The sequence below is a fragment of the Phasianus colchicus genome, chromosome 6 (genome assembly GCF_987193195.1).
Source record: "Phasianus colchicus chromosome 6, bPhaCol1.hap1.1, whole genome shotgun sequence".
Taxonomy (NCBI): Eukaryota; Metazoa; Chordata; class Aves; order Galliformes; family Phasianidae; genus Phasianus; species Phasianus colchicus.
In genome coordinates, this window is record NC_143441.1 from 9,395,776 (window position 1) to 9,415,298 (window position 19,523).

General features: G+C 40.3%; 2 protein-coding genes across 5 annotated transcripts in view; one reads left to right on the top strand and one right to left on the bottom strand.

Moving 5' to 3' along the window:
• The window catches only part of UBP1 (upstream binding protein 1), a 46,832-nt gene extending 36,009 nt beyond the window's left edge, over positions 1–10,823 (top strand). For 3 of the 4 annotated variants that reach the window (XM_090142387.1, XM_031590394.2, XM_031590396.2), the window contains 8 exons: positions 3,690–3,793; positions 4,547–4,601; positions 4,820–4,913; positions 6,030–6,120; positions 6,625–6,734; positions 8,101–8,243; positions 8,729–8,780; positions 8,984–10,823. In XM_090142387.1, the coding sequence (XP_089998513.1) occupies positions 3,690–3,793; positions 4,547–4,601; positions 4,820–4,913; positions 6,030–6,120; positions 6,625–6,734; positions 8,101–8,243; positions 8,729–8,780; positions 8,984–9,021 (687 nt within the window). In that variant the 3' untranslated portion in view covers positions 9,022–10,823. The remainder of the gene's footprint in view (positions 1–3,689; positions 3,794–4,546; positions 4,602–4,819; positions 4,914–6,029; positions 6,121–6,624; positions 6,735–8,100; positions 8,244–8,728; positions 8,781–8,983) is intronic. The other variant, XM_031590395.2, reaches the window with a different exon arrangement.
• Positions 10,824–10,910: 87 nt separating this feature from the next.
• FBXL2 (F-box and leucine rich repeat protein 2) overlaps positions 10,911–19,523 on the bottom strand; it is a 51,125-nt gene continuing 42,512 nt past the window's right edge. Inside the window, exons 11-15 of the mRNA XM_090142388.1 lie at positions 18,850–18,910; positions 17,136–17,180; positions 16,545–16,601; positions 13,374–13,586; positions 10,911–12,969 (exon numbers count right to left, since the gene is read on the bottom strand). Coding sequence (XP_089998514.1) covers positions 12,862–12,969; positions 13,374–13,586; positions 16,545–16,601; positions 17,136–17,180; positions 18,850–18,910 — 484 coding nt within the window. The 3' untranslated portion in view covers positions 10,911–12,861. The remainder of the gene's footprint in view (positions 12,970–13,373; positions 13,587–16,544; positions 16,602–17,135; positions 17,181–18,849; positions 18,911–19,523) is intronic.

Genomic DNA, 19,523 nt, shown 5'->3' on the forward strand with positions numbered 1-19,523 from the left:
CACACTATTTGTCTTTCAAATATACAGAAGCTAGATCTTATCTAGGGAGGAAAAGAAAAAACAACCAACGCTTTTTCCCTGCTTTGAATTTGACGAGGTAACAAAGCAAAAAGTGTCTTGGCTGACTGTTACATTTGGGTATAGTGCTTTATGTGTCACAGCCCTAAAACTACCATTTGCTTAAGCTTAGTCCAGTTGTGGTTTTTTTGTTGTTGTGGTTTGGTTTTTTTTTTTAATGGATGGAGTTGACAGTGAGGCACAGATGGAAGTTAGAAAACTTCCACGTATCGACCTTAAAATAAATTGGAGCATTGTGTTCTGGCTATGAAGGATTGCTGCAGAAGTTATGTATATTCTATAAGTGATATAAATTTAGAATATGAAACTTAGAGGCTAGAAGGGCCAGAAAGTGGAGCTGGAGCAAAACAGTTTAGTAACATAAGCATGTAGTATTGCTTACATTTGTTTCTCCTTACATCTGTACATCATACAGCAGTAGCAGTGTATGTGCAGGATATATAATACATATATATGTAATGTTTGGGGAGTAACTTCTGCTACATTCAGAATAATCAACTCTGTGAGTAGAAGTTTTCCACTTTAGACAAGAAAGGGTCTGCAGCTGCATGGGGCAAGAATCCTTTATAGGTTCTTGGAAGAAGCTCTGCATAATGAAATAGCTGCCCTGTTGTCTAAAGGTGATACTGTGTGTAAGACTGTTTTGGAGCATGCTCTTGTTTTGTGTTAATTTATTATTTGAATACAGTATGGAATTCCGTGCCAAAGTTTCTTTTTACTCTCTTGCAAAGCATGAATTTGGGCATACTTAAGTAGGTGAGAAGTAGGAGAGGAAAGGACACTCAACAACAACTTAAAATAGCTTCAGTCATTTCAACTCTTCCAAAGTTAACATTCTGAATTTGAATGCTGCATATCCTATGTCAGAAAAGTCATACATTCTGGTAGTTGGCAACCCTGCCTATGGCAGGGGGGTTGAAGCTAGATGATCTTTGAGGTTCTTTTCAACCCAGGCCATTCTATGATTCATTCTTTGACACATGCAAAGAAAGATTTTTCTGTCTTCCATTTTAGCTCAGTGAAACTGCTGATCAAAAGTTTATAACTTCGTTCATACCCCGTACAGAAGGATGTTAAAGATAGGAAGCCAGACTAATTCTCTATTTATCAAGAATTAGTGTTCAGAAATAAAGAGAGAATTTCTGTTGTCAAAAGTATTGCATCAGTGTGCTAGTAGTGGAGAGCAGTTAGTGCTGAGAGCTAAAAAATTAACCAGTGTATATTTTTGCTGGTCATTGCATAGGAAGATAGAACACCAGTGTTTCTTCTGTTCTCCGGTGGCCCTTGACACACTTGGATTCATCCTTGTGATGGAGCGACATTTTTCTTTTTTCAAAGTTTATGTCCAGTGGCCAGGGATTTCTGTGTTAACCTCAGTAGCTCATTGGATGGCCTTTGGTTAGCTCAGTTGTGGGTGTAAGAATGTACAGAATCCCATGCTGAGTCACTGCAGGTCTGTAAGTGCAGTGCAGTGGCACTGACTGCTGTCTGGGGAGAGCCTGCAGCAGCAGGGAGGTCTGGCTGCTGTCTGTGATCCACTCCCGAAGTCCACAGTTGTCATGTGGGATATTAGAAAGGCTCCAGCCTGCTGAGTCTTTGTGGACTCGATGCCCAGAATTTTATTCTAAACTTTTTTTCTGACCTGATAGGTTTATGCAGTGTGGGACAATTGTGTGATTTTGAAAGCTTAAGCAGATTGGATTAATTGCTAGAAGACACTGGAAGAGTATGTGCCAAAGCCATTTTTAGTTTTCATGCTAGACTTTTTTTCTACCTTGGACCATTCAGAGTTAGGTATTTCAGTGCTCAAATGCTCATCCCTTCCCTCTGCAACCTGTGTGACAGAGGGGAGTAGAACTGAGCCAATACTGTGTTGCTTGTTGGCTTTGAATAGGGCTGAAGAATGTTTTCATGAGAAGAAAGCCTACTTGCTTTTGGTTGGGGTTTTCTTTTCCTGAAATATCTCACATCTGCTTCTTTCTTGCTTTAAACTCAGAGCTTTGTTGTGAAAACTTCAGCTGAGTTTGACTGAAAGAAACATGAGCTGCATTGGTTCAAAGCCTGTTCTCTGACACAGTGCATTCTTCTGCCCCTGAATGGAAGTGCTTGCAGAGCTGAATCATAAGTGGAGTAGTGGCTGAAGATGTACTGGTTGCAACTGTGTGTTCAGATAAACATTTTGCATTAAACTTTAGTTAGAGAATCTCAGAAAATTAAGGAAAATGTATTTGGCTTCAAAAGTATTTCAGCAAAACAGCTGATGTTTCTGTGTTGAGCTTGTGTTTAAAATTATGCCTTTGGAGCACATCATTCTTTGAGGTGAACTTTAAAGTTAGCTTGAGTAGCAACAACAGCAGGCAGTATACAGCATGGGAGGAAAAGTGGCTATGCCTGAAGGTCTTTGTGTGGCTGGCACTGGTCACAGCCTCGAGGTTGGCTTTGACTGTGTGATCAGTGACAGCGTGTACACAGCGGCTAGTAAAAATACTGATTTGAAGGAATTCTCAAACAAAGAATTTGCTAATTTCCAGGCTGTTGGCATGTAACTGAGGCTGTATGCACCTTGTTGTCTTACTGTGACAAGTGAACAGTCCAGCACAGAAGTGCTGTTAACACTTTTACAGAAGGTTACAGCCACTATTGCACTTACTTATGGTTTCCCCTCTAGCTTGTGGAAGGATCTTTTAAGGGAAAGTCATTGAAACAAGTTTCCATTAAGTCATACTTGTTTCTGGCTCCCCTCCCCATGCAAAGCTCTGATAAAACTGTGGGAATTACTGGTGCATGATATGTATATCAGAAATCTTGGTTGTTCTAACAGGTATGGTCTGAAATCACTTTATCTCAGGCAGCTTGGTTGGTCTAATGCTGTCTCATAACATACCAAATCTGGTTATCATTGTTACTTAAAATGATGAATTTGCAGTGGTGCTGGGAACACTACAAGCTAGTATAATTTTGAAAGGCCTTTATCATGATAGTTTACAAAATAAGCCAGAAAAGACTTTGACTAAGCTGGTTAGCTGGCGCTTAGTACATATGAGATGGCATAAATTTGTGCGTAACAATTCCAGCTTACCAAGCAACTTAGGAAAGGCAGTACATACAGCACAATTTTTAGTCCTACAATCAATTAATAACGGTTTTCATTTAACAGAACTCAGGTTGTATTTAATTGCTGCCAGGGCAGCTAGATTAGATTGACCAGCAATGTGAAATCTAGCTTCACATTTTTCCTTACTGCTGCTGAACACCTGTTTTATACCTGCAGCAAAGCAGCCCGTTCATGCAAGGATGAAGGAAGTTCTCTGAGCAGATGGCTTGGGGTTGGTTTGTTTTAAACAGAGTAAGTTATACAGGTTCTCTGTCAGTTCCACCACTGATACCTTCATTGTGTTAACTGTGAAGGTGTAAGTAGCAGTCTTCCAGAGAGAACAGGGAAACGCTGGCTTTGGCTGGGAGTATCTGCATGTCATGTATGGGATGGAGGGAATAGGTTAAAAAAATATATATATGTAAAAAAAGCCAGCTTGGATCTAAGTAAAAGAATTATGCATGAAAGCAAAAAATGTATTGTTAAGAGAAACTGAGTTTGAATTCTTTACCTTCAGTGCTCACCGTGGCCTGATACTCCTACGACATTTGTAAACAATAGTCCTACTCCTGCTCCAACTTTTACCTCTGCTCAACACAATACCTACAGTGTCCCAGACAGGTAACTTCCTTTTCTGCTGCCTTGCTAAAGATTGCATGTGTAAATCAGTTATCTTCAGAAGTGCCTTCTGAGTAAATCTAGAAGCTTCCTACTGCTCTCTGATTTCACTGGAGAATGAGAGTTTTGTTTTGACCTATGTATTTATTTGAGAGTCTGACATATGCTTGCATCGCATGTTTGTAATGTAATTTCTTTTTGCTTCAAAATTTCTCTTCCTTGCTAAAGAATACTGGAAATTTTTTTTCTCGTCCTTTGGTGTATAGCAAATAATTAATCTTGAAATGGTTCCCGTTCAGTCTCTATTAGTGTTCACAAGCTATTTAGCTGCTTTTTTCATTAAGAATGCTCTGCCCTTCCCCTCACGCAGTTCATACAATTTGTGAGACACAAAAGATCTTCACGAGCTTTTTCACAGAAATTGTCTCAGTAAAAACATGCCCCATTGAGACATTAATTAGGCTATTACAATTAATCTTGGGTGATCAAGGAATAATTCACAGTGCTATTGTCTGTATACAGTTGTAAGCCTCGTATTTTACTGCCTCTTCTGCAGTCAATCTTTAAGGCAAACAAACATCCATGTATCCTCCCATGACTGCTGGCAAAGCTGCTCCTCCATTTGATAAGGAATAGAGAGATTAGGAACTGGATGGTGGTGTATCAGGGTGTGGTGTTCTTTCTCTTAGATATAAGTTTGAGTTTCAGCCTATGCATTGTTTAATTTGTCTTAATGCTTTTTTTTCTCCCCTGTAGCAATTCTTCCTCCCCAAATCATCAAGGAGATGGAACCTCTCAAGGGTCTGGAGACGTGAGTGTTTGCTTCCTGGTACTGATTGTGGCTCCATTTGCACCAAGACATGTCTTTGATTTATTTATGCCTTGGCATAAATTGAGGGAAAGCATTTAACTGAGGGAGGCTTCAATATCTTGGGGTGTGCTTTTTTTTTTTGTTGTTGTTGCTGTTTTGTTGTTTTGTTCTGTTTTTTTTTACATACAAATGTTCATGTCCAGCCTTGTTTCTTATAGCAGCTTCATCCTTCAGCCACAATCCAGGAAACGCAGCAGTGGTTGCTCAAGCATAGGTTCTCTACCTATACAAGACTTTTTTCAAATTTCTCAGGTATTGCTAACTTCTGTTTTATTGCATTAATGAGCAAGTTTTGTGTGGAAAATTACTCTGTAAAATAATGTGGCACCAATATTTGTCATATCTTACTTATTATCTGTAATTTGCTTATCATATCTTACTTATTATCTGTAATTTGCTTATTAAGTGTTCAGTTTATTTAGACAAAGATCCTTGGAAAACTTCTAAATCAGTTCTTCTTTTTCCTGGTAGTCTTCATATGTTCACAGCAGCCTAATACAGTCTAACACATTTCCTTTGAAGCAAAAGATGTAGTGTAGCTTTTATTGTACTACTTCAGTTGTTTTTATGGCAGTATTTATGGGCAGTGATGGCAAATCACTCTTGCTGGCTTTTATCTGTGCATTCCGAGATCGTCTGTGGATTGTTTCCATAAATAAAGGCCAACTTTTTCTGTCCTCCCACTCATCAATTACAGCCACCTATTTTTCAGACTTCTGTTTTCATTGTTGCCACCCATGCCATTTCCAAGAAATATTTGTCCATTTTGTGTCTAGAACTGATCAGCATCCTTCACTGAAGCTTCCTTTTCTAAAGTAAATGCTCTGGAAGCAGTTGGTTTCACAGCTCACTTACTCCCAAGAATCATTTAGAAAAGAAAACACCCACTCTTGTATGGAACTATCCCACTGACCTGGATTCACTCTGCAGGCTGCCAACTTACAGACTGGACTTTGCTGATGTAGTTATGGCAGCCTTTAGCAGCATCTGTTGTATCTGGGTGTGGTGTAGTAACTTGAGAACATAGAGGGTGTGATGCAGATGAGGGATGATTTGGTGAGGATTACTGCACGTGGGAAACTATCACATCCCATTGCTCTCTGTGTTTGCATGTGTCTAGAATAGGCTCACATGTGTGTATCTTAGTCATTGTCTGGATATAAAACAGTCATCTGTTATAATTGTGTCTTGCAGGGTTTGTAGTTGTTAGAAGATGTGGAAAGCTGCTCGTTGCTTTGTAGTGCTGGCCTAGGAGCAAGTGGGCTTTGTTATTCTTTGTTTAAATGGACATACAGATTCTTCTAAAAAAAAATCATAAATATGATTAGATAAGAATAAACTTAGTAAAATCCTCATGTGTTTCTCCAGGTGCTGATTTATTAAAGCTGACAAGAGAAGATCTGGTACAAATCTGTGGTCCAGCCGATGGAATTCGGCTCTATAATGCACTGAAATCCAGGTAAAATAGGGAGCACGTGGCTGAGCAGACTTTGTTCTATTGCTCCCTAGAACATGGAGATGCAGGGAGTGAGAATTCAGCAGCTGGGTGGGCCCTGGGGCTGGCAGCAGTCAGATGCAGGTTCCTGTGGTGCCCTCAGAGCAGCTCTGCTGAGCTGTGGGGAGCAATGGGCTCGGAGGTAACCTGTAGGGCTGGTACCACTGGGGCTGCACACTGCTGACTTCCTGTACATGTGAATTTGTTGCCACAACACAGAATGGCACACGTAGGTGAACTAAGAACAGCCTGAGGCTTTTGGATGTTACACATGTTGGCTGCCAACACAGACAGCGTCTTGGTAGATCTGTCCTGATTCTGACTGAAATGGGCACTCACTACTGTGAGCCTTTATAGGAGCATTTCAAGTGTACTGTTGATGTAACAAATTTACACTTGTGGCAAATGACATCTCCTTCTTCCAGGGCAGGGAGGCGTTTCTGTAAACGTGGTCTGTTTGCTTTGCAGGTCTGTGAGGCCCCGTCTAACGATTTATGTCTGTCAGGAGCCAGTAAGGAGCATACAACTGGAAAGACAAGATGCAGGCAACGGTGACAGCAGCAATGGTGCAATATATGGTATGGAGCAGGGGGTCCTTTAACTTGCTGTTATTGTGTCTGAGAAATGTAAAACAAGATGGGTGTGTGGGGGGGAAAGGATAGTGAAAAGATGAAGTTCTGTTCTTGAAACATAGGAAGCGAAACCACAGGAAGGTGTGTTCAAAAGCACACGGCTTGTCTGTTAACAGTGCATGACCTTAAAACTTCTCAAGGTTGAATCCTCGATTTTTCAGTCCACTGATAAAACTAACTGTAGTTAAACTGATAATTAATTAAAGGACTTTCAAATTAGCCATGCCGTGTTGCACAGCCAAGATACACTAACTAGATGCATGTGGAAAGCTGGCTGCAAATTAAAGGCTTAAATTCACAGGCATCCTTTAGTTACATTTTGCTGTCATTTTCTGTGCAGCTGAACTAAAACTGGTGCAGCTTGGGCAAGGAGAGACAGCCACTGTGTTACTCTCCTATGGCTTTAATGTTGTTTTCCTAGGAGATAGCTCTTGTTTCAACACGGATGGGAACCTAATGTTTAATTGTAAATTCACATCAATCTTAAGAGAGTGGAGCTACTGAAATTACCATTTTCTTATTGAAGAGATACCCCTCCCCACAACCAACCAACCGGAATCCCTAACATCTGTCTGGACTGCTGCTGTATTGGTAGCTGTGTTTGTTCCATGAGAGAACTGAGGTGGAGGAGGATCTGTAAATAGAGCCCTGCCTGTCAGATATGTGCTTTGTTCTGGGTATCTTCAGTCTGTGGTATGGGAAAGAAGCATGTCCAAGCACAGAGCTGCTATGGGCTTCTGGCACTATTTAATAAAGAGAGAAGACTCTAAATACAGCATCAAACCAATGAGTAGCTACTTTGTCTTACTGTTTGCCATGTTGTATTTCACCCCCGTTTCTCAGCTCTGAACTAATGATAAGGAAACTTGTTCAGAAAGATGAAAAAGGTTTTTCTTTATCAAAAAGATGACAACCCACTGTTTCAAGCAGCAGTGTCACAGTACAAGTCAGAAGCATTATTGTCATCTTTTGAGGCACTCCCAAACTACTTCTGAAGTCATCTTCAGGTGACTCCAAAGAGCCATTGAAGCCCATGCTGATAGTGTCTTGTGCAGGACAGAGGAAAAACGTGAGCATTTCCTTGTCAGCAAGCAGAGGCCTCTCCCTGGGCAGAGAGCTGTGTTCCTGCCTTACCTTGAAAGAAAAGGCACAGCAGCTTGTGCTGGTAGCGAGTCCAGGTAGAGCAGAGGAAAAGTGTCTTCAGTTTGTAACCCTCTAGGAGCCGGGTATATAAACCAAGTCAGGTTTTTTCATCCAGTTTCCCTTTTCCAGTTAGCCTGGTGCTTATTTATGTTTTTTCTTTTCCTGGCAGTTTATCATGCAATCTACTTAGAAGAAATGGCAGCCTCAGAAGTTACGCGCAAGCTTGCTTTGGCATTTAATATTCCTTTGCATCAGATCAACCAGGTTTACAGACAGGGTCCCACTGGCATCCACATTCTTGTTAGTGATCAGGTAATGGAAATTTTATTCTTCAGAAAAAAAGCTACAAATTCTGCAAAATTGAAGTTTTTTTTAATACATTGTTGCTGTTTTGTCTGTTTGGTAAAGCAACTTAGCATTTTCAATCCAGATAATTGCAAACTAAGGAAAGAAAGACCACTGGTCTGTGCAGTTGTGAGGTGCTGCGTTCATTACTTGCTTTATATCTATTTTGAACATGACTGAAGACAGGCACTGTTTAAGTACTGCTGAACACAGCTTACCCAGGGTCCTGCTCTGCACAGCCACCACTAAGAGGCTCCTGCTTGGCTCTCACACTGTTGACAAGTGGTATTGAACTGTAATTTGGTATATGCTTGTCACATCTGAACACTGGCTGAGCAAGTGCATTTGCTCTTAAAAAAAAAAAAGGCTGTTTTTAGTATCTGATGTAATTAATTATCTGCACTGGACACACGCAGGAGGATTTAGAAAATGTTTTTTTGTGTGTTTTTTAGATGGTTCAGAACTTTCAGGATGAAAGTTGTTTCTTATTCACCACGATAAAAGGTACAGTATCTTGTAACAATAGTTAAGAGCATGGATGTTTATTGCACCACCAAGTTTTCCTTAAAGCAGTTTCAAGTGTAATGTTTCAGAGCAGTAATGAACCCCTTCTGCATGTGAAACCCGGGTCCATTCCTCAATGTTTGGTGTGTTGCTGGAGAGGTATGGTTCTGTTCATGTAAGGCTGCCGCTACTTTCTCTTTCAGCTGAAAATGGTGAAGGCTTCCATATAATTCTGAAGTGATGCCACACGACTGCTCGACTGATATTCCAGTGCTGAACGAAATCCTGCCTAATATGAAGATCATCCAAAAAACTTAGGATCTAGCTTCACCGTATAAGATGTTTCATATTGAAAACACAAAATGACCTTTCTAATGAGCTGTTTGATAGGTGAACTTTCTTGTCACTGCCATAGCTACGTGTCCTCATGAGAGGTATAATGCCATGACAGCTTACGTACAGGCATGGAAGACAATGTAAGCACAGGTGCTTGCCCTTCACTGAAATAAGGCAAATTACGGCCAGTAGATACAGGTTCTAGAGGTGAAACACTGTTGCTTCTCTATTACCTGTATCCAGTTGGAAATGAATGTAAACTTATTTGAGGGCATTTACCTTTCTGTGCCAGTTTGTCTGTGACTTGCTTGTACCTTATGCTGGTTTTATTTTTTGATGTTAGCAGAGCACATATTAATCTGTGTGGAGATGAGTAGTTAAGCTGATAGCGATCAGGTTGTCGGGTCTCGGAGAGTAAAGCTGTCACAACAGCTTCTGTGTAAATTGTGTATAAGAGTGTATGTAAGAAGTGTAAATGCCAGAATAGGGCTTTGAAGAAGTCCTAGACAGATGCAATATATGCATGCAGCAAACTGCATTATTAATAGTACCTTATTGGAGGGATTAATACAAATCCTATGGGGTACTGAGTAATTGTGTTTTGCTTTAACAAACTTAATGGAAAAGAATTGCCTATGCATCCTTTATTTTTAGTTTCCTAGGTTCTCTGCAGAGCACCGCTGCAGTTTAACTCTTTGCTTGGTAAGTGTGGGGTTGCAACACACTGGCAGTGAGGTGGATCGTTCTGACTTAATGCAGTTACACTCACAGGGGCAGTTGACCCACAGGCACCAGGGGCTGCTGTTGCTTTCATCACCGCTGAGCAGCCAGCCTAAGGAACACTAAACGTGCACCCTGGGAGCCTCCTTAGCAAGGTGAAGCCTTGCTGGAGGCACTGTTATGGCTGAGTGTAGTACCTTTTCTGTTGACTTTTCTTTGCCCTCAGATCCATACTGTAAGGCTGGTACAGTGCCTCCTCCATCTGACCACATTCTCACTTCACTCTGAAGCAGGCAATGCGCTTTTTCAGCATTTTGGCTATTTCTTGTAAAGACGTGGCACAGCATCTCCTATGTTAACGTTGTTCCAGCTGTTTAGGTACTCAGAAGGGAATACTACAGAAGGTATTGAATGACGGTTTCTTATCTGTCATTTTGTGCCTTTGGAAGTTTCCACCTTGTTCTCTGGCTTAAAGCTTGGCAATACTTTGCTTTTTATGCTGCAGTGTTCACTGTGAACAACTACTACAGCATGTAAAAAAGCAACTTTGTTTTTTTGTTCCCTCTTTCATACCTGGCTCAAGCGCTTAGCAGAAAAGCTTTTTAAACCTGTAGCATTTTGAAAATTAAAATTCATCAAAGCTAGAGTTTCTTTCCTATTCCTTCTGCACTGAAAATGAAATTTTCTGTACTTTTCTGCCTATAAGTTGTTCATTTTGGGGTATTGTTTGATCCTACTATTTTCTTGAACTGACAACGGTCTTTTCAGCTCAAACCACATTCAAATCCAAATGTTTTATGAAAGATTGATTGGAAAGTATCCAAATATCATCTAATTTTAAAGAATATTGAAAGTTGTACAGTAGTTTGTCCAGCTCACTTGAAATTGGAATTAAATTATGGCACCAGCAAATTGCTTTTGTTTTTTAATAAGATGTACACATTTCAATTTAAGTATAATAAATGTTTTTCAATAATTTTGTAAACATGTTTTTCTTTTTATTTGTCTTCTTTTTGAAGAGTTATTAGAGGTACTTCTGTTAAGAGTTGGAGACTGCACCTCACAGAGTGGTTGGTAAAGGTAAATAACTGAGGCAGAGCAGCTCCATAGTTGATCTTGTTTCTCAAAGAAAATTTAAATTGGAAAAAACTCCAAAGCAATCAGTTTTTGACATCAGCTGATTGTTTATTTAAATGTCCTATATCAGAGTAGGTTCCATTTGTTTTTGTACATTTTTAATGCAATGGACATACTTACAAGGTTCATTATGTTCTTAAAAAAAAAAAAGAGCCAATAAAAGGCAACACATTTTGACATAGGGGTACCAATGACTTCCCTGGTACAGTGGAGAATAAAATCTGCTTGAAACTCTCCATTACAGCAGTGCCTTACTGGAAATCTGATTGTAACAACACTCCTCTACTAGTGTGCAAAATGAGCCCTGATTGATGGGCTTATTCTGCAGTAGAAAAGAAAACTGCACTATCATGGTATTTATCCTTAAAGTTGAAATCTTCATTTACCATCCCTGTCACCTCTGAATTGGGTAAAGCAGGATAGTAACGTTGTTGGTAGTCACTGAGGTCTTAAAAAGTAGCTCTAAGTTTATGAGTTCCAGTAGGAGCTTCTTGGATGGCTTTTTTAATGAAGCCAGTATTTCTGTTAGATTTTGGTAAACACGCAGGCCCCAAACTCTTAAAACATAAACACACACAACCAATCTTAGGCAGAAAAGCTTTCTGAGCTGTTGAGTAGTTTATCTATCTCAGATAATTAGGTTGCTTTATATAAAAAAAAGTTCATCTATCTAATCCTCTAGCATTGGAAAACTAAGGATGAAAGCATGACCTCAAGAGTTAATACTTTTCTTAATTATTTATTTTTTTTAATTATTATTCAGAAACTCAGATTTTTTTTTTAATTATTATTCAGAAGTTGACAGCTTCTTTAATAACCCAAATGTGAAGAGTTTGCCTTTCTGCTTTTGAAAACCACTGGTTTGGTTCAATTCCTGCCCACAGATCTATTGCCCATCTGCATCCCTACAACACAAGGACAAACAGCTTGAACTGAAGTCCTCACTCCATCACAGTTCCTGCAACTTAACCTAGCTTCCATTCCTCACCTTAGAAAAGCATAAGCAGTGCATCCCTCTTCCTACAGCTGCTCCGTCCTTCCATTACAAACCAGGAGGTGACTGAGGACACAGTAATGGCATTACAGTAAGCACCGTGGATGGCTGTGGCAGCCCATTTCAATAGAGTGCACAAGTTCCACTCCAGTGGATTTCAACCCCTTTTAACAGCTGATGGCATGGGGCATAAAACTGCTTCAGTGACGGGCAAGCTTTATCCTAACTTGTAGTTCAACTGAACCAAGTTCAAAAACTGAGAAGTATTTATATAGTTACCATGAGGTACAATCTTTACCTTTTGACATTACCTATTATGTCCTGTTAATGTCATTAAATGCAGTGCTGGATCATGAAGAAATATAAGCTGTTTTGCTGGAAGAGCACATGACTACCTTGCATTTTTGGTCAACATTTGCTAAAGCTGATTTGTCCTTAAACCTGATATTTAATCTGTCACGTATATTACAGAACAGCAGGTTCAGTTTCATCCCGGGTCTGACCTGAGCCCCATCTTACATCAGAGCTCATGCTGAATACAACTTACAGAAGTGCTTACGGATACAAACTAACTTCCACATCAGTGAACGTTCACCAAATACCATAATGCTGAAACACCCCCGCGTCGTACACAGCACTTCAGTTCTCATGCCAACAGAAGGAAGGAGTCACTAGCACAAACCAAAGCATCACCAACTCAATCCACATCTGAACATTACAGTAAGACTTTTTACCTGGAAAAAAAAATGCTCTTCTCGTCACAAAACTGGATGACCAAACACCACCATTGTAACAGTCAGGAAACCAACTCCTTCCACTGACTTGCAGTCCAGTTCTTTTCTTCAACAACAACAAAAAAACTAAACAAAAAACGCTGTGTGGTTGCACTTTGTGTCAAAGAATAATACAGCATCTGCAGAGGCGCTGTCCGCTCCCTCCGACCGAAGGAGGGGGAGTAACTGGAGCAAAGTAAGCATGCACTTTCACGTGAGGTCGATGAGCCTGTGGATGAGAAGTCTGTATTTTAATGGGAAAGAAGCAAGCATAATATAGCAAAAATGAGCTCTCGTTAAGGTTGGCTAGCTGAAAAGCATCAAACTCCCCAACCTCTTCTCCCAACATGTAATTTCTGCACTCCAGCTGCCTAAATATATTATATATATGCACTGCACAGATAGAAACACAGCTCCAAGAGCAAAAAGATCTAGAATTATAAGCAGGCAATTACTGCTGCTCATGTAGAAAAACTATATTCTGTGGGAACACAGATGGGAACCTAACAGAACAAGCTCAGATGCTGTTTCCCTGCCCTCCCTTGCCTGGGACACCTACAGGACTACTCCCACAATCACAAGAAGTATCAGTGATGTGGGTGCTCCCTCAGAACAGGCCCACACAGCACCTACTCGGATTCTTTTGATTCCAGCCCGTGTGACTTGCTGGCAGTCATACAGCTCAATTCTCTCCAGGTTGTGGCAGTTCTCCAGGTGTTCCAGGGTCACGTCAGTGATGAGCAGGCAGTTATCAAGCTCCAGTACTTGCAGCCGCTCGTGACCACACGTGCTGTTGCTCAGATGAAGTATCCCATCATCAGTGATCAATTCACAGTGAGATAAGCTCTGAAACAGAGAGGTAAACAATGATTTCATTTAGAATTGCATTGATAAATCTTCCAGCCACCAGCAGTTGTCTTCAGCGTCTCTCATTCCAGTGGTTAAAGTTGCAAAGAATATGAAGTTTAAACCCAGAACCGTAACAAAAGAAGCAGTTTAGTTAACAGAAGAAGGGTTGTACTTAATTTTTAACTTTGCTTCCAAGTAAGTAGTCGAGCTTAAGAGGCCAATTAGGTGCGTCACTGGCCAACTCCTCAATGCCCTCAGCTCCTGATTAGTGGCAACCCATTGTTGCATATCTTGGTCACCAAAGGGTCCAAACAGCACATCCAGGGTGCCAGAAGCAGGAGACTTTAAAGGATGATCAAGAACACACAAGTGAATTTCACTGCTACCATAATAGATTCAGTTTTCACATATGCTACTAGGACCGAGTTTATGTAGATCTGCAAAGGGGAAGGGTGAGCCAGTAGCTGGAAAGGAGGATGAGAGATGGCTCTCTGCAGCTGTCCTGTTTCCCTCACCTCTGGCTGATTCCATTTTACTCACTCACCAAGTGTGAGCAGCCAGCAGTGACTGAGCAACACCACAACTGCTGCATGCTGTCTCCAAAAGGTGACAGAGATGATAAGTTTGTCCCTATCAAAAAGCATTTTATCTCATGTTTACATTCTGTGAGTCTATTAATTCTTTAAGTAATTAAGTTCTCCCTTTTATCCACTTCCATGTAGGAAACCTTGAGCATTTGAGCTGGCTCACAGTCTGGAAACAGCCAGCAACTGCAGGGTTAAAGAACATTTCTAACAGCCCTGTTTCGAGGAAGGACAGGAGCTGTTGGCACAGCAGCAGCCTGATGGCTAATTAAGAGTTTTCCATCCCAGGAAGTAAGCAGCTTATAAAATTCAGCTTTCCTGAGACACCATATTTGGTGCTGAAAGAGCAATGCAAGATGTAAGCTGAGTTCAGAGGACTCTGCAAAACTGTCTGACTTCATATACCTGTTAAAAAGTATTAGGAACATGGAATTTCCAAACATTTTTGCTTGAAATCTTTAGAATGAGGAGATGCAGCCATTAAAAAAAAAAAAAAAACAACAAAAAAAAAACCTACATATTGAAGATTGTGTATAAATCAAATATAGCATGAATATACTGTGCCAGTAAGAAACAGTATGATAAACAGAGCTAAAGAATTCAACTGTCTTTTCCTCTCTGGGTCTACCCAGGAGTCCTTCACAGTCAGTCTCTACTAATCTGAAGGCACTAACGTCAAACAGATCCACTGGAAACTACTTCTCAAGTCCAGTAACTAAAAAAGCATTAGTGAAGATATAATAGTTGGTTGTAATATAACTGTGCTTTCCCTTATTTCCCCAGTCTAAGCCTCTGAACACCAAGAAACAAATTCAAGGTTGTCTTCTTCAACTTCAAAATACTTGTTTAAACTGTAAGTACACCTGAATGTATGCTAAGCCACAGCCACACAACAGTTTACAGACCCATCGATAATACATGATTTCAAATCTAAAGTACCAGGATTGCTTCACTTAGGTTATCAGCCACCTGCTTTCTTTCTCTGTGATTGTCACCCTGTTCATTCACAGGTTTGAGTACACATCCTTGCTACACACAGGATACACACGAAATCAACGAAAAAGTAAGCTCCTCTGAATCCCCTATAAAGGTGTCATTATACCACTGCCACACATCCCCATCTACAAGCTAACAAACAAAAGAAGGTGCTCAGCTGGTGTTAGCAAACAGCAGCACGTTAAGAAAAATACCTGAATATTATTCATTTCTATGATCTCTCTGGTAAAGCACTGGCAGAACTGGTGCAAAAGATCTCCTGCAAGTACTGGTGATAGCTGGGACTACAACACAAAAACATATCCATCAAGAAGCACAGACCATGTAAATGACCCCACATCTCCTGACAACTCTGGTTTGGCTTAATGTTAAGAACAACGGAACAGAAATGAGGTGGGACAATGAGCAAGGAAAAATAAAATCCATCAGCAACAAATACTGAGTAAGGCTCTCTTTTAAAAGCCATCTCTCCCCAGTGCTGCCTTAGTAACACTGAGCTGGAAAAGCCAATCATAAGACAATTCACTTAATGAAGCAGCAAGCCTTTCTTTAATCCCATCTAAGAGCAGATTATAAAGATACGTGTTCTCACAGGTACATTCCAAGTAGCATGTAAAAGATCTACACTTAACAGACAACTGGCCCTGAACAGAGAAGCCCCTGTTCATAGGGCATTCTAGTAATTAATTATTATGGGGTACTTTGACCAGAGGACAGCCAAACTCTCATCACCTGAAATTGTTCTGACATTCAGGAAGATGTAGCCAACCACTCCTACAAAACAGTTCTTTGCAATACTGTAAGCACAGTGCCCTGCTGATGGCACCTCAGTCCTCCCCAATCTCTTTGGAAAGGTCAAAAAAAAACACCTTCTGCAATTTAAGTCTTTGGGAAAAGCTGCATGCATGCAAAACTGATTATAGAAGAAGATTTGGATTTATCTTCACTTAATGATTTTTTTGCTGTTGTTTATTCAGTATTTGAATTGCTTCAGTCTACAACTTCAAGTGTCTGCACCCCAAGGAAACCATTACTGAACACACAAAAATAACTATAAAGGATCTAGGTACTGCAAATTGCCCATAAAAAGTTTTATTTCAATTGAGGAATCACATATGAAGGACATTAACCATCAAATATAAGCTTTCTGGTTATTACTCTCTAACTTGATAATCTTTTTTGTCAAACAATGAATACTTGGGAGTAACCCGTTTCCTATAAAGTACTTATGAAATTTCCATTTTTTTTTTTTGACAGTACTGTACTACTCCAGGAAATTTTCGTAGCTAAAGAGTGCACAATCTGTTCTTTATGTCACAAGGATTAAGAGTTGTATATCAGGTGTTGAAGCTCACAGACAAAATGTTACACTTACCAATGCTTGTAGTTTAGGACAGTGTATAGAAAGTTGTATCAAGGTGCTGTCAGTTATCTAGAAGTAAAAAAAAAACCAAAATTGACAGTAAGCTGCCCACAGTGGTGAGTTGTGTGCATGTGGGGGCACCAATCAAGAAAGATATCCCTTCCTTTAACAGATTAAAGCTGTTTTTTTTCCTCCACCATACACTTCTCTGGCAAACACCCAATCAGCTGTTACTCATAACGTATTTCCTTGTACAGAATTTCCACATAATTACTTCTATTTACTCTCAATCACACAGCACTTACCCCCCCTAATTCCCTCCCCAGACAAAACAAACTGCAGCAAATTTAATTCAAAGTGCTGATGTTTCTGGAACAGGTTGACCACAGAGGTTGTGGAGTCTCCTTCTCCATGCAGGAGACATGCAGAACTTGCCTGGATGCTTCCCTGTTTAACCTCCTGTAGGGAACCTGCTTCAGCAGCGGGCGGATTCAATGATCCCCAGAGGTCCTTTTCCAACCCCTAAGATTCTGTGATTCTATGCTGTTATTGGCACTACATTCCCACACTGCATGCTCAGTACTTTTTAAAATGAAATCTCACCAAAACACATTCTTCCAAGTCCATCTTCTCCAGCTCATGGCAATTCTAAAACAAACAAAAACAGCTAAGATGAAATAAAACAACATACAGATGTAAGATAATGCATGAGGCCAGTGATGTGGGAAAGCATAACCTTCAAAAAGAAATTGTGAGCTAAATCCCTTTCATTATTTGACCACCACCAAAGAACAAAAGTTAAAAAAAAATTAAAAAAAACAAAAGCAATACAACATCTCCCTCTCAAAACCTTTACATTTTCAGCTTTTTCTCTTAATCAACGATGTTTGCCCTCCTTTACCCTGCAAGATTTGTTTGTCATCAGCACTCAGCCACCCCTGCTTTCAGCATTCCCCTCTTGGCAGGACTCATACCAATGGCATTTACAGCTTTTGTATTCAAGTTACTTCATTTGCACGCAGATGAATTCAACTTCTGCGTACATCAACCTGAATCAAAGTAACCTGAAAGACACCACCGCCTCTGAAACATCTCTCTTTACCACTCAAGTTTTAGAATGAAGCCTTAAAAACTATTTGTTTTGCTAGCTGAAAATACTAAAACAGAGTCCACTTCAAGGCTGGGAGAAAGCTGCACTTCACATTGATTACTTCTTTATTCTTAAGTGATAATTCAAGCAATTTTCCCAATCTTCTTAATGATCCTGGTCTCTTCTCATTGGTGACAGGGCGAGGGGAAATGGCCTCAAGTTGTGCCAGGGGAGGTTTAGGTTGGACATACAGAAAGGGTTGTTAAGCACTGGAATAGGCTCCGCGGGGAGATGGTTGAGACACCATCCCGGAATATGTTTAAGATGTGTCTGGATGTGGTGCTCAGGGACATGATTTAGTGCAGGGTTGTTAGAGTTTGGGTAGTATGGTTAGGTTGTGGTTGGACTCGATGATCTTTAAGGTCTTTTCCAACCTGAGCAATTCTATGATTCTAAGTGCTTCTGATATCTGATCATGGCTAATTTCAAGAAAATGATGTCACTTTGTGACCTCACAGCAGAACACGCAGTGCCACGCTGCTCAGACCAAGCCCCTTCAGGCCTGAAGTGACTACTGAAAGCCCCAGGCTGCAGTGGTGAATGTTTAGAAAACCACTCCATTTAACCACTGTGGCTGGAAAGACTTTCATTCATGCTAAATACCAGTACTGTAAATTAATCCTATTTACACAGTATGTGTTTGTGTTCAGGTTTGCTAAACCAGCAAGCATACAAGTGTAACTTCAGGCATTTGGTACAGTCAATATGCTTACCTCTCCACAGCACGAATCATGGCACGAGTGCTCACAGTTTGTAGCATATGGCTGAAAGCATTTTGAAGCTTCCAGGGGTGCTCAGAATAACCTACTATATGATGATATTTTTGGATGCGAATATGACAAGGGTATTTGGCATCTTTATATGGGAAAGTTGGCTAGAATGTGTAACAATGTTAGACTTCTGCTAAGCAGAATAAATTCAATTTAAACATACTAAAAATTCAGAAAAAAAAAAACTAAGAAGGAATCTATTAGCAAAATGGATTTAGTTGCAGCTCTAAGCGCAGTCCAGAAACAAAATAAATCTTAATCCTGTCCCCTCCCCTCCAATGGACTCTTTAATTGATTTTTCTTTCTCATATTCCTTCCCAGCAGGACAACATCAACTCACAGCTGCTCAGCAGCAATGAAAACAACGTGAGCTCTAACTTTCTGAAATGACCCTTACCCGTGCTAGAAGGGTAAAACCAGCATCTGTGAGCTGTGAACATCTTGCAGCTTCCAAAATCCTGAAAAAGTTGGAAATAGTAAAGCAGAACATTAATACAGGGGAAAACAGGTGTATTCGAGATAGAGGCCTGTTGTGTGCAACTCAAAAGCTCCTAATAGCAAAGGCACATGCCTATTTTTCACACTCATTGGCAATTAAAAGCACTGGGCAGACTTTGGATCCAGCTTATCAGAGATTCTAATAGACGTAAAACAGGATCAAGTGCAATCCTCAAATCTTCTCAACGTTTAGTGAAAAACAGTGTACGTAATGACAGGCGTTTTAACCTCTTCAGTGAGTTTTCTCAAGAGTTATCAGAAGAACCGTGTGGGAGAATATATCCTGAGTTAAGAAAACACAGGTAAAGAGCCTATCTAAAATGTGTCATTTAAATGCACGATGTTGGGAAGCCACTGAACTGAGGCACCACTTACTATCAGAGCTTGTGTGCAAAGCACTGTGCAGCAATGTACTAGAGGACGAAGAGCTTAAACCTTCAAAGCCCAGAGCAAAAACCAAGAAACTACACCACCACCACTTTAAAGAAAATAACAGTCAGCCAATCTGAGAATACCTAGGATGCCATTTAGGACAAAGAAAAACAAAAGGAAAAAGCAAACAAAGAAAACCAA